The following is a 15273-nucleotide window of genomic DNA, read 5'->3' on the forward strand; positions in this document are numbered from 1 at the left end:
CTATTTTAGCTTTTAATTAATTGTAAAAAAAAAAACTAATTAATTTCTTATAGAAATGATAAAATCCTGTATGAATTAGCTTGTAAGAATAAAAAATAAGGACTATATAATTACAATTTTTAAACTTAATTCAACACTGGGCGCTATGCCCTCTAAAGGCCCTTGTGAAAAGTAAAGGGGGGGGGGGGATGGAAGCCTGGTGAGTTTATATTTAGATTTTTTGTAGGGTGAGTTACCCTCCCCTAATATAGTTCCCTGGACCTCCAGGAAGCTTCATGTAAAGGAGAACAATATTGGTCCAGCTTTAGTAACATACGAAACACATAGACATCCTGTTATTTTTATACATGGATAATAATAAACACATAAATTTTATTTCTAAACAGATATCCATATCAAAAATGTTCAGTTCGTTACTTACTTAACCCGCCCAAAAAATACACAAAATTGTATGCATGTCAATTGTTTTGGTAATGAAAAAGAATCAATATACAATTACTTGGATGTTGAACCAGATTTAGATGTGATCTAATAAAGAGATACAGCTGGCTAAAATAACGATATCCCCCATCCACCTTCTTTACCCCGTCCCCTCCCCTCCAACTGGATGAACGAACTGACCAACAAATGAGATCCATTATCCATTAGAAAAAGTCTTACCTTGCTTGCAAAGATGAGACAGAGAAGAATTGTGATGGTGAGCTGACAATGACAGAAAAATATTATGTACAACAGATCAGGGTTGGCTGGGTGCTGCAGAAAAAACCTGAACAAATTATACAATTGTACCTCAATTTTTGTTTTGGCTTAGACACTAAACAAACACATACATATGGGGCTTAGCACATCATTTGAATGAAAAATTTTTGGCGAGGGCTTTTTCATTTGGGGGGGGGGGGTAAAACTTCAAGATGAGAAATACATTTGGAGGGGTAATCTTTATATCATATAGGAAAGGACGTCCAAGCTTTTGATTTTTTTTTGGGGGGGGGGGGATAACTATCCCCCCCCCATTGGACATCCTTGATTTTTGGTATTGCAATGGTAAAAGTATTTACAGTATGGCTTCGAAACCGGATTAAAACCAGTTTAGGCCATACTCAAAATCATATATAGCATCGTATTACAGGCAACTTTCCACGAATTCTTAAATAGAAATCTAGGTTGACTAGCATTTATTATGCCTTATGATGTATTTTCGAATACTGATAAAATGTTTAATCCTTAAAAATAGTTCATTTTTAGGTGCTAAAAGATCGCTCTGAAATTAAATAACGAGACCATTGGGGAAAAAAACGAAAATAAGTGTTTCACTAAAATAGTTTTGTAATGCTTATAAAAATGGACTCGGATTCATTATGACGTCAATAGGAATCTTCTTGACATCTTATTTATATTAAGTATTATCAATACTACAGTGTATAAAAAATCTTTTCATTGCTTCACAATGACTTTTTAATAATTGAATATTTAGTTTTAACAAGGGAGTAACAGTTATCCCCCCCCCCCTCATCAAAAAATTTGAATTAATCGCGAAAATTTGTAATTGCCTTATACCCAATTAAATATTATCCTTGGGTTTGAAAGTTACATGAAGGGGTTATAAACAGTAACAAGCCGTTTTCACTCCTCGAGGGTTAAATAAGATATATTTCCTAATTATATATTTTTAAAAGCGACGCTTTTTTAACATTAGGATCGGTCTGTCAGTCCGTAACGGATAGCTCTTTTCGTTAATTTAGGCATGTTAGAATTGGCCTATCGATTTCAAATTTGCATGGTGATTCCTGTAGTAGTTAGGTACGATTTAGACTCTATAATCGTTAACAGAATGTCCGTACTTCCATTTTAAACATGTTGATTTTTAACTTTTTAAAATCAAATTTTAATGTGATATAATTATTCGATTGATCTGTTTTTTTGTAATACTAATCCTAGGACAAAAAATTACAATGTTAAAAGCGAAGAATCTCTATAATGTAAACATGTAAGTACGTCCTTAAACATTATCCTGTATTAGCGCAGTTTTTTAACAAATTTACTTAAATTTTTAATTCTACTTTTATAGATTTATATTCTGACTATTCAGTTCTGACACTCTACAAGTGTTAATGTTCGTTTGCACCACCGTTTTAGAGCTTAGCTTTTATGGATGTTGTCATCCTTGTTAAAGAAAGATTACGTTGTGCATTGTTGTTTATTAATAGCGAAGCTACTCTATAATTCGAAATGTCCGTCCGTCTGTCCGTCCGTCTGAGACAAAGTGAGGGAAACGTGATTTTCTCGGCTCCTATAAAAGATAGACAGCTGAAATTTTTACTGAAGATTCTCATAACATATGCCCATCTAATCTTTACATTGTTTTGTCCACCTGTCTGTTTTTTGGGGTGCTAGATCGATTCCTAGATTTTCATGTTTTCTTGATTTTCTCAACTCCTTTCTAAGATAATGGGCTGAAATTTTCAGGGATTGCTTAGATTTACATTCTACATAAGTTCCTTAAGCTGTATTGCGATTTATTTATTAATTAGGGTGCTAGACTGATTCCTAGATTTTTAGGTTTTCTATGGTTTTTTCTATTCCTATTCAGGATTGGCAGCTGAAATTATCAGAGATTGAATATGCTCATATTCTACATATTTCTATCAAGTTTCATTAAAATTTGTCTATAAATTGCGGTGCTAGATCGATTCCTAGATATTTTAATTTTTGTGATTTTTAAGGTTGCGTGATTTTTACGGTTTCCTGATTTCCCTATTTTATCAAGATTAATGTTTATTGTATGACACTGCTTTATAGTAATTTTTCCCGATATCCATTCATAATTTTTGAGCTTCGCTACTTATGGATGTTGTCATCCTTGTTTATGTGTTAATTATGTTGGAAAGGATTTGTGTTGATGGTAATAATCAAGATTATACCAGATTATCTCAGCTGTAAAAACATCAAAAACTATATAACACATTTAATAATCTTCAATTAATTACATTTTTGTATTCAACAAAAAAGATTATTCACGTTTCCGCGGACGGTAATATTTATCAGAAGAAAATTTATTATGCTTCCTTCTTTTAGCCTGTTAATAATAAATATACAGGGTGTTTTTTTTTAAATATGACAAAAGTGTTGCTTAATATAACCCACTTGCCATTGATTAATTAATAATCTATATCTTAATTTCTTTATTGGGTTGGGACATTTTGTATAAGAAAAAAATATTTTGCTATTTTTAACAAATTATGCCTTAAAAACCAGTTTTTCCAAAGTACCTATTTTTGGAAGATTTTTAGATCATGACCAATTTAAAGAGTGTGCAAAAATGCGTGCATTTTTTAAATTCAAATTGCGCGGCTTGTGTTAATAGTAGAAAAATGTTATGGATATCATTAGAATCATCATAATCTCTTGTTTTTGGGTGTTTAAGAAATATTTCTGTGCTACGTAGTCGTATAGTTTAGGAGCTACGTGGTAAAATATCCCAACTTACTTAATGCTTTTCAAACTTTCTCACATTTACCAACCTAGCTTCTATACTACAAATAGCATGACTATGATACATATATTTCCAAAAACTAGAGTTTATGACAATTCTAACGGTATGCGTAACATTTTTTTGTGTTTTTTTTTATAAAAGAAATAGTTTTTTATCGCAACTTAATATAGATAACTTTCTGCGGATATTAGAATGTAAAATTCTAAGATTTTAACCAGTTTTGTTGGCTCAGAGAAGCCAAAACTGGAACAAATTGTATGGTAACTTTACAAAGTGTCTCAAAAATCAGCGATGTGACTTCATAAAAATGAGATAGATGAGAGAAAAAGTGGGAAAGAAATTTTGACGTTATATGGCTGATTTTTGTAAGGTTACATTTTATTACTTTATTATAACATTCGGGGACAATTGTATTTAATACGATGCTATACAAGTTTTTTCAGTAATACTGAGAATCGGTTCTAATCTAGCGGATATTATTCGGCTTCGAAGCCATTCTGAAATAGTTATTTCTCGCATCGTATTATAAACGACTTTCCGCGGATATAGAAAGTACAATTATGAGATTAAAACTAGTTTTTTAGCCCCGAGGTGCCGAAGGCACCGGCTAAAAAAATGGTTTTAATCTTATGATTGTACATTTCTATATTCGTAGAAAGCTGGATATAATACGATGCTAGACATAGTTTTTTCGTATGAATAAGAACCGGTTCCTATCCACCGGATTCGAATGAATACGAGAAAATATATTCTAAATCAACCTGGATAAATAAAAATTCCCTTTACACTAAAACAAACATACAATCCATAGTTATAAGGTAGGTGTGCTAATAATGTAAAAATACTTACATTGATACATTTAGAAATATTGACAGAAGAAATTCATTGTAGATTGTCATAGAGATGAATCTAGAAATTTATCATTAATGAATAGACTTTTAATTTTAATAGGGTATTACCGACCGTTCGACCAAACGAGGCTTATAAAGTGGTTAGGCTACTTTAAAAGACAAGTTGTTTCCCTTAACGATGCCTATCGAGCACTGAATTCCCATCTTATTTTTAAATATATTCAAATTAAAATGGTGGGGGGTTATTTTTTTCAATATGCCTAACTCCTATGGTAAGCTCTAACCATGCGGGGCTACCCAGTACCTAATATAACCTAACCTAATCCAACCTGACCTAAAGTAATAAAAAAAACCTCTCATTATCTTTAATTTATTTCAAACAAAATAAGGGGCTAGAGGGAGGGATTGTATTGGTTTCTGTGTTCGCATAGGAAACCGTCTAAAAGGCTTTTAATATAAACAAGAACAACTATGTCAAGAGCATCGTAAATTAACACGGAGAAAAAACCTCTACACTAGTGTGTCTGAGTGTTATTTTATTTTATAAATCAAACATTGCAGAAAACTTCTAATTAGTACAGTGTAGTTTTAAGTCCATTTAAAGAAAAAAGATTAAATCACCACCAACCCCCTTCCCCCTACAAAAAAAAAATTGCTCTGGAAACTAGTATTCTTTCTTATTTGTTATATCCAATATGCTAGTTATAAAAAAGCTGCGCTCTAAATAAATAAAAGTAAAAATGGACCTACAGATAAGTTAATTTCATCCACAGGTAGGTGTATATGTATTCAACATTTTCAATCATTTGAAGTTTTAAGGGATAAGATAATGAACGATAAATTGATGTTCATCCTAAATCATGATAGACAAAACTACCCTTTTTGTTGGTTAACGTTATTGCTAGTGCAACAACCATCAAGATTGAAAGTAACCAATGTTTGTAAGCAAATGAATAAATTTGGGCACCAGTGTAATTTACAGTCCAATATCCAATTGGATATATAGAAAAATATAGGTTTAAAATCAAACCTTTTCCACCAATTATTTCAATTTAATTTAATTTATCATACACTGTGAAATCCCTATTACATGATTTATATTAATTTAAAGCTCTCCCTCTCCCTTATTTTATCCCAATAAATCTTGTTTCATTTTATTTTACTACATCAATGTTTTCATTTTTTATCAATTTTTTCCCATAAATCTATTTTTAATAAAATGAAAGCTCTTTTTTAATGTTTCAACATTATCTTACTTTTTCCTTGAAATAGTTTTCCCTTAAAGTACTTAGTTGAGCAGAGGAGCCCCTACCCCTTATTTCCAAAAATTTAAAAAAGGGGGAGGCACCTCGAGGAAATAAATCATAAACTCTTAAAATATTTTTTCATTTAAAAATGAAATAGTACAATTTTATAACTAAAAAAATATAAATAGTTCTAATTTAAAATTGCTTAGCTTTTTTTTCTTCTCTCACAATGACAAACACGTTTTTATAAGCGAACCTTTTCTATGATTAGGGTCGGTCCTCCTATCGATAGCAAACTTGTTACCAGAAAGTCTGTACGTCCATACATCCTATTCAAATCATTTTTAGAATAATGATTTCTTGGATAATAAGGTATAATATTATACTTTAATAAAACCCTAAAAATGAAAGTATGTCTTTTTACTGTATCCTGTATACACGCGACATTGCAACAAATTCATGTTCAATTTGTTTAGACAAACAAATGCCACTCTATAAGAGTTATTGTTCGTTTGTCTTGCCTTCAGATTTTTAAACGTTGCTTTCATGAAAGTTGTAATCCTTGTTTAAAAATAATGTAGATTATTTATAATTGTAACCAAGGACGTTTACCTCTAAAAGTACCAAAGCGTTTTGAAATATTGTAAGCAAAATATACAGTAAAACATTGAAAGATTTGGGGAAGGAAGAAAGAGAAAAAGGAAGAAAAATATGTTAGGGCCCTTAAAATGAAGCTACATTGCTAAAAGTCTATTTTCAAGGATAAATATTTTTAATATTAGATGTTATAGATTTTTGGGCGAGTTGCTCTTGCGTATTAACAGGACAATAAATCTATAACTACCTGGATCCCCCTGTTGGGGACCTTTTTCGTCTACTAACAAATTGCTTTCTACTCTTTGGTAGCGATTTGGGTGTGTTAATATTTCAGATATTGTTTTAATCTAATATCAGGACTTCAGGATAAATACAATAATAAAATTGCAGAATATCTGTCAATGTGCCTGACTTTTGCTCTGCTTGGATGTTTGTTTGTGTGTGTGTGTGAATGTGTGTGTGTGTGTGTGTTTGTGTGTGGGTATGTGTGTGATTGTGTGTGTGTGTGCTGCTGACTAAAAACGTTGTTCTGAAGAAAAACTAAATCTTTTAATCGGAAGTTTGAGAAGTTGAGAATAGTTAATAGTCAGCATTAACTGTAACTCCAGTATCAGCGTTCTTACCAGTAGCGTAGCAGCTTTATAATATAAGTTTGCCCGTCTGTTTGTCCGTCCGTTTATCCTTCTGTCAGAGACAATTGATGGCGTTAACTGTAACTCCAGTATCAGCGTTCTTACCAGCAGCGTAGCAGCTCTATAATATTATTTTGTCCGTCCGTTTGTCCGTCTGTTTGTCTGTTCATTTGTCCGTTCGTTTGTCCGTCTGTTTGTCCGTCAGTTTATCCTTCTGTCAGAGACAATTCATGGCATTAACTGTAACTTTAGTATCAGCGTTCTTACCAGCAGCGGTGCAGCTCTATAATAGAAGTTTGTTCGTCCATCTTTGCTTACGTATGTCTTACAGATGCAACAAATAGAGCTGTATCTCAAGATTATTAGTCATGAGAATAATGTTAGGCATTTGAAATATTTTGACTACAACTACATTTTAAAATTACCATATATGTTGACAAACAAAGACCAAATTGTATCAAAAATGATCCATGTGACGTCACAAAAATGAGGGAGATGAGAAGCGAAGTGGGAAAGAAAACTCCTAAAAAAGAGATTGATAATCCCTCATTCTTATGACGTCACATGGTACATTTTTGACACGATTTGGTTGACATTATAATGTATTAAAATAAATGTTGATATATGTTATCTATAACCACTTTTAATCAATGTCATATATTAGCATCATTGAATGCTTCTTTTTTGCTGCGCATTTTTTAAACATAGCTGTTCTTGTTAGAACTATTTATATCATAATTTTACCAATAAAGATTTAAAATATATAAAGTTTTATATTTGTGTTAGATTATGAAAATAAAAGGGAATGATTTTATTAAACTAATTTTTTATCTGTCAATTTGTTTATCATCACTGGGGATGTATTTGTTATTGTCCATTGTCTTATCACTAATCCCTGTTATAATTCGAACTCATTACCTAGACGGACGATTTTAGTTTTATATTGTGTATTTTATTATTATTTTTCGACTATTCATTTTCCTGCTCTCGTTAAATTCTGAAGGAGCCTTCCTCACTCGGATACACAGTCTTATTCCCCATAGTAGGAATAAAAACTCAACTAAAATATAAATAATATTAGATTCCCCCACTCTTATATACACAGTCTTATTCCCCATAATAGGAATAAAAACTCAACTAAAATATAAATAATATTAGGTTCCCCCACTCTTATATACACAGTCTTATTCCCCATAATAGGAATAAAAACTCAACTAAAATATAAATATTATTAGGTTCCCCCACTCTTATATACACAGTCTTATTCCCCATAATAGGAATAAAAGTTCAACTAAAATATAAACAAGGATGACAACATTCATAAAAGAGAAGCTTGAAAACAAGGCGGTAGGTCAAACGAACATTAACACTAGTATTGTTTTTGTATTATAAAAGTCAAATTATTAAACAAGTCTAAACAAAATTGTATATATAATTATACATGTTGTGATATTGCTTAAATATAGGATCCAGTTTAAGACAGACTATACCTTGTTGTCTTTGGAATCATTATAAAAGATCAGAAGAATAAGATAATGATATAAAACAAAATTGTTTTGCATTCAAATGTACTTAACTATCAAAGAAATCATCATACAAAGTTTAAAATCAATGGGTAAACTCTAACATTTCTATATTATAACGATATAGACCGACGAACCGACCCTAAATATAGAAAACCTTTGCTATATCAAGATTAGTACTGACAAAAACTTATTTAACAACTCTTAACATTTACATAATTATTTATACGAATAACTTTTAATTAAATTCATCCTAATTTGTTTTAGAAACCCGTTAAATGTTTACATTTTCCCGTATAAAAGGTACAGATTTTATACTATGTTATACTAAAGCCTACCAAGGACTAATATAAAGCCTTCCTAAAAAGTGTATATTAATAAAATTCGCACAATATAGATACACAAACAGATACCCTACTACTTTAGTATAAAACTAAAGGCTTTGCGACTAACGTATAGTTTTTTACTAAAACTATCATTTGAAGACCCAATAAAACAGCCTAAAACTATCATAGGATTTGTGTTAAACTTTCTTAAGCTTTTGGGAGTGGGTTTTTTGGAGGCGTATTCTTGGTACTTTTCCTCAAAATAGTTATAAACTTTTCTTGAACCCAATAGATTCTTCAGTGTAAAATAGAGCCAAATCGGTCCTGGGGTAAGCGAAATTTGGGTATAGTCCCTTTCGTGGCAACGCCCCCTAAGGGGCGATTCGTCGTATTTTAAAAATGGCTTTTGATGGGTTATTTTGGTTATGTAAGGTTATATTGGGTTAGGTGATTGGCCCCGCAGGGTTAGAGCCCCCTAGGGGGCAGTTGCTAGAAATAGGAGAAAAGCTACTGTAAAAACACGAAAAAAACGCCCCTTAAGCTACAGACAAACATCCTATTACTTTTATATATGGTTGTGATAGTACAAATATGTAAGGAAAAAAACTTACGAATAGTGAACGAGTGGTCCCACCAATCTGATTCACACAGAAAAGCTTTCAAATCATCAGCTGTACGTCCAATTATAACTAGAAACAAGAAGTATTATGATCTAAAGTAGCGTAGCTCATACTTTTTTTTAGTCGTCAGCCGTACGTCCAATTATAGAAAAGTTAGGACACCGTTTGTTTATACCAACAAATCAAAGGTATATTTTTAAAAAAAACTTTTTGTCTCACTGCCTCACTAATGGCTCGCTAGATTTTTTTTGAAAATCCTGAAAAAATCTACAAAAATAAAATAAATCATAAGTGGGTTTTTATTTTGTTAAATTTTTGTAGATTTTTAATGCTATTTTGGAGGATTTTTCACAAAATTTTTTTGCGAGCCTCACTTATTTTAGTGAGGCATTGAGCCAAAAAGTTTTTTAAGAATTCACCTCAGGATTTATTAAAGTTCCAAAAGTTTTATCCCAACGAATGCGAGAATATGTTTGTAAAACTTTGTAATAATTACAACCTAATATCCCCTTCCTTACCGGAATTTTTTTGTGGGTTAATTTTAAGCAGTTTGAACTCAGTAAAGTATTTAATAGTAATAAATTATATGTATTTCTCGTATCCATTCGAATCCGGTGAATAGGAACCGGTTCTCATCCATACGAAAAAAACTTTGTCTAGCATCGTTTTATATCTAGCTTTCTACGAATATAAAAATGTACAATCATAAGATTAAAACCAGTTTTTTATAGCAGGTGCCTTCGGCACCTCGGAGCTAAAAAAACTGGTTTTAATCTTATAATTGTACATTCTATATCCGCGTAAAGCCGTTTATAGTACGATGCGAGAAATAACTATTATGAGGAAAGGAATAGACAATCGGCTGTAAATTATAATAGTTTATTTTGTTTGCTTATTAATATGGATACTTTTATTATATCTTAAATGGTTGTCTGACATTTGTTCACAGGCTTGTGAGGTCAATAGGTTATTTCTATATTTGGCGTTGAAAAGAAATATTTGTTCAGTATTTATCTATATATAGTCGTAAATCTGTCTTAATCCATATAAATCTATTTTTAGTAGCGAGGCTATTCTACAATTCACTTTGCATGTTCGTCCGACCGTCAGTATGTCCGTAACACTAGAAAAATTTTGTGTGATTGTTCCATCAACAGATCTATAGTAAATAGGTACATATAGATAACAACATGCCCTCACCCCCCCCCCCCTTTTCCAAGGACCTTTTTCGTCTGCTAGCAAATTATTTTTTCTTCTTGGCTTCATATTCTAGCCACTATTGGTTGATTTTCAAAGACCTAATTTAGAGTCGGCACAAGGTCCTTGGGATGGGGACATATAGTTATTTAAACCCTTCCCCCTCTAGTTTTTTACTGTAATGTTCCCTCTAGAAATGGTCCGTCGGTCATGCTTTAAAAGACAATAGCGGCTTCGCCCCTAGCCTCTAGGGGCTTTACCCAAAAGGTAACTAAAGAAAAAAAATTAAGTACCTCTGGAGATGCCCCAACTAATTTTAAATAATTTTTAAAAAATCAAGTACCTTATGAGAAGCCTTTACACCACCACTAATTTTAAATAATTAAAAAAATTAAGTTTTTTTTATTTTTTGTGGGGTTGGGGGTGTCCCACCCCCCAAGAAAATAGCCTAAAACCACCACAGGACCAGTAGGTATATTCCCTGAAAAGTAGAATCCGTCGGTTCAGTTGTTGCCGAGATCTTAAGGGACAGACGGACGGACAGACATCATTCTTCTTTGTATTATAGATACATAAATATTAATGTTTTATTAAGGAATTGGGATTTTCTTCTTTTTTTGTTACCACTGAATATCTGCTGTATAACCCACTTTATCTGTTTGTCCATTTATCATTTTTTTGGATTCGCTGTTTATGAATGTTGTCATCCTTGTTTCTTCATGTTTTTCCTTTAATTGAATGTATTTTTTCACTGGCTAAATAGTACGTAGTTATACATATATACTGACAAGAAAAATAGGTTATTTTTTGCAAGATTTATTTTGTGTTTTGCCTCCAACAAGTAGAATAATACTATTAAATTGGAACTTTATACTTTTTTACATCCATCGCAAGATGTTACCTCGCCCACAAAAAAATATATATAATTTTTAAAAGCGAAGCTTTCTATAATTAGGGTCGGTCCGTCCGTACGTCTGCGATGGATAGCTTTTTTCATTAATTTAGGCATGTTAGAATTGTCCTATCGATTTCACATTTTGCATAGTGATTCCTGTAGTAGTTAGGTACGATTTAGAAAGCGTAGCAACTCTATAATTGTTACCAGAATGTCCGTACGTCCGTTTTAAACATGTTGATTTTTTACATTTTTAACAACTAAATTTAATGTGATCTAATCATTCGATTGTTTTGATTTTTGGTATACTGATTCCTAGGACAACAAAGCATAGACGTCCAAGGGGGGGGATAATGGGGCGATTACCCCCCCCCCCCCCCCCCAAACGAATTTGGGGGTGCCGTAAGCGATTCCGAAATTTTTTTCATTTTACTCCCCCCCCCCCCCATTTAAAATTTACCCCTACCCTGGGGGTGCCGTAGGCACCCCCAACCATCTAACAAAAAAATTTTCTGCGCGCTTCGCGCGCATTTTTAAAACTACATATATGATAAAATTTAAATTACCCCCGGGGTAAAAATTTTGGGGGGGGAAACAAAATTTACCCCTGCCAACAGATTTCAGGGGGGGGTAATTACCCTCCCAAGCAAATTTTACCCCCGGGGTAAAAATTTTGAAGGGGGTAAAAAAAATTTCCGGCGCGCGAAATTTTACCCCCCCCCAAAAAAAAGCCAATTAACCCCCCCTTATAAAAATTTTACCCGCCCCCCCCCCAAAAAAAAAGCTTGGACGTCTTTGCAACAAAGGACAATATTATAAGCAAAGCAACTCTATAATTAAGTCCTAAAAATGTAAGTATGTCCATAAACATTATCCTGTATCAATAATTTTTTACAAATTTACTCACAATTTTGCTTTGACTCTTATTCATTTATATTCTGATTTTTCAGTTTTGACACTATACAAGTGTTAATGTCCGTTTGTCCTACCGTTTCAGGGCTTCGCTTTTATGGATGTTATCATCCTTGTTTATTTGGTGTGAGGGGGGAAGGTGAAGAGGTGCAAGAGACAAGATATTCATGAAATTTTAGATGACAAAAAACACACTACTTAATGACCTAAAGATGGTAAAAGTTATTTAAAACTTTATGCCTCCTTATTAATTTGACGTCATGCTAAGTTATGAAACTTTGGTTCTTTTCCTCAAAGTGCCTGGCGAGAACAGAAACCCCCCTTGCTTTAAAAAAATAAAATCTATGCGGGGACTATAAGGGCGGTCTCTTAACCCTGTACCCACTATAACCTAACCTAACCTAGTCTAAAGTAAAATGCGTAGGGGGGCAAAGTCAATCAAAAATCAGACACGTGACGTCATAAAAATAAGTAAGATGGGAGGAGAAGTGGCAAAGAAAACCCCTTAAAAAGAGATGGATAATTCCTCATTTTTATGACGTAACAAGGCTGATTTTTTATACACTTTGTCCAGCTACCAAAAACACGAGAATAACTCCCTTATTTTAAATTAATCTAAAAAAAGAGGGAGGGGGGTGGGGTTCTGTGTTCGACTGGGAACTTTTGGGGAAAACACCAACAACATAATTAAAACTTACCTTTCGGTGGAGAGACTAGGGTTCTAATGAGAAGTAGCAGGACAAATATTCCTACGATGATTCCCAATCTTTTAATCAGATCCATATCGGTGATTTTTACCGCCTTTGCCGACCTCACCCGGAAAATTACCGATATTCTAAAATAAAAAAAGAAATTATTATTTATGATTGTAAACTCTAAATAATTGGTGCTACAATAGCTATTAAATGATGTGGATTTGCAGATTTCATGCATAGTTAATGAGTTTTAAATATAATATTTTCATTTCAAGAGCTTCTGATCTAAAGACATTTTTGTACTTTTGTAAAAATTACCATGACTTGATTATAATGAAGATTCGCTAAAAAAATTGTACCTAATCGTTGATGACCTCATTTAAAAAACCAAATTAATAAAATTGTTGTAAAAAAGACTAAAAAACAATAGTCATGTTTGAAATGAACATACATACTTTCTGGAATTTGTAATAGACTGGTACAAGAATCATGATACGAAATCTGAAGTCAATAGGACAATTTTAACTTTCTAACTTGGCTTCTAAAAAAGTGTACCTCCAAGTTTTCAGCATAAGAGCTCCATAAGAGAGAGCAAAACCAATTTCACGAAGCCAAATTCGTAAAGTACACGTCAGCATATTAGGCCGTGGATACAACACAATTGTCTAGAAATAAATATATAGATAAATAAATAAATAAAAAGATTGATAAATTAATGAATAAATTCGTAGAGTACACGTTAGCATGTTAGGCCGTGGATACAATACGATTGTCTAGAAATAAATATATAGATAAATCAATAAATGAAAAGATTGATAAATAAATGAATAAATTCGTAGAGTACACGTTAGCGTGTTCGGCCTTGGATACAATACAATTGTCTAGAAATAAATATATAGATAAATAAATAAATGAAAAGATTGATAAATAAATGAATAAATTCGTAGAGTACATGTTAGGACATGGATACAATACAATTGTCTAGAAATAAATATATAGATAAATCAATAAATGAAAAGATTGATAAATAAATGAATAAATTCGTAGAGTACACGGTAGCATGTTAGGACGTGGATACAATACAATTGTCTAGAAATAAATAAATATATAGATAAATGAATAGAATACGATAAATGAGCACGTAAATTAACAGATAAGGATTAAATAAATGGTAAATAAATTCACATAAAGATAAATTGATAAATTCGTAGGGATACTTTAGCATGTTAGGCCGTGGATATGTGGTATTCGGCAACCGTGAGCCATGCCTATGGCACCCCTGAACTAGGGTTCGGTGGAGGGTCAATGGCCCTCCCCCGAGTCCTGGGGAAGGGGTCTGACGACCCCCTCCCTATGCTTAAAATTAATGATTGAATCTGTCATGTTTATTATGGTTAACTGTATTCTTAATTCTCCCCACCCTTTCCAGGGATGGGGGATCATTATTGCCCAAACTGACTATTGTATATGTATTATAATGCTTTGATGTTATGATTATTTACTCCTATCCATGTAGTTATTGTTTGTTGTATATAGCTTTAGTATCCTTTAAACCTTCAATAAAGTGACAACTGAAATAGATGTTGATTATTATCTAGTGAATGCTAGAGAAGCGTAGCTTCTCTATAGTAAGGTGTCCACGTCTGTCACACTGCCGTAATCTACTTGAACTCCGGTGTCTGCCATTTATCCTCGGCGGATACCACAGATACAACAAAATATATAGATAGATAAATAAATGAAAAGATAGATAAATTAATAAATAGACAAATAAATTAATTCGTAGGGTGCATGTTAACTTGTTCGGACAAGTAAAGAAATAAATGAATTAACAAATAGATAAATAAATTGGTAACTGAACTTGTAGATAGATAAATGAACAAATAAATAAATAAACAGATTTATAAATAAATAGATATTGAAAGGGTGAATAGAAATTAAATAGTTTAATTGATAGATAAATGGATAGATTGATTGATAGATAACTAAATAGATAAATACATATTTATAGATATACTAGCGGCTACGCCCCCGAGAGGCCTCTAGGGGCACTGGAGGAGCAGAGAGTCGAATTTAATATCCCAATTTCTTATTTTAGATTTTAAAAGAAAAAGTAAATAAAAATTTGGGGAGGGGAGAAATTTTTTTTTTTGGGGGGGGGGAACCCCCCCCCCCCTCATTTTTAATTTTAGTTTTTTTTTGGGGGGGGGATTTTTTATTTTTTTGGGGGGTTGTGGGTGTCCCACCCCCCAAGAAAATAGTTATAAACCTTCCTGGGACCTATG

General features: G+C 32.5%; 1 protein-coding gene across 1 annotated transcript in view; it reads right to left on the bottom strand.

Moving 5' to 3' along the window:
* The window catches only part of LOC145322856 (uncharacterized), a 125216-nt gene that overhangs the window by 20132 nt on the left and 89811 nt on the right, over window positions 1–15273 (bottom strand). Inside the window, exons 16-21 of the mRNA XM_080165181.1 lie at window positions 13544–13653; window positions 12992–13128; window positions 9281–9358; window positions 7802–7880; window positions 4343–4402; window positions 661–766 (exon numbers count right to left, since the gene is read on the bottom strand). Of these exons, the coding sequence (XP_080021307.1) occupies window positions 661–766; window positions 4343–4402; window positions 7802–7880; window positions 9281–9358; window positions 12992–13128; window positions 13544–13653 (570 nt within the window). The remainder of the gene's footprint in view (window positions 1–660; window positions 767–4342; window positions 4403–7801; window positions 7881–9280; window positions 9359–12991; window positions 13129–13543; window positions 13654–15273) is intronic.

The sequence above is a fragment of the Acartia tonsa genome, chromosome 6, assembly GCF_053477335.1.
Source record: "Acartia tonsa isolate MP-2025a chromosome 6, ASM5347733v1, whole genome shotgun sequence".
Taxonomy (NCBI): Eukaryota; Metazoa; Arthropoda; class Copepoda; order Calanoida; family Acartiidae; genus Acartia; species Acartia tonsa.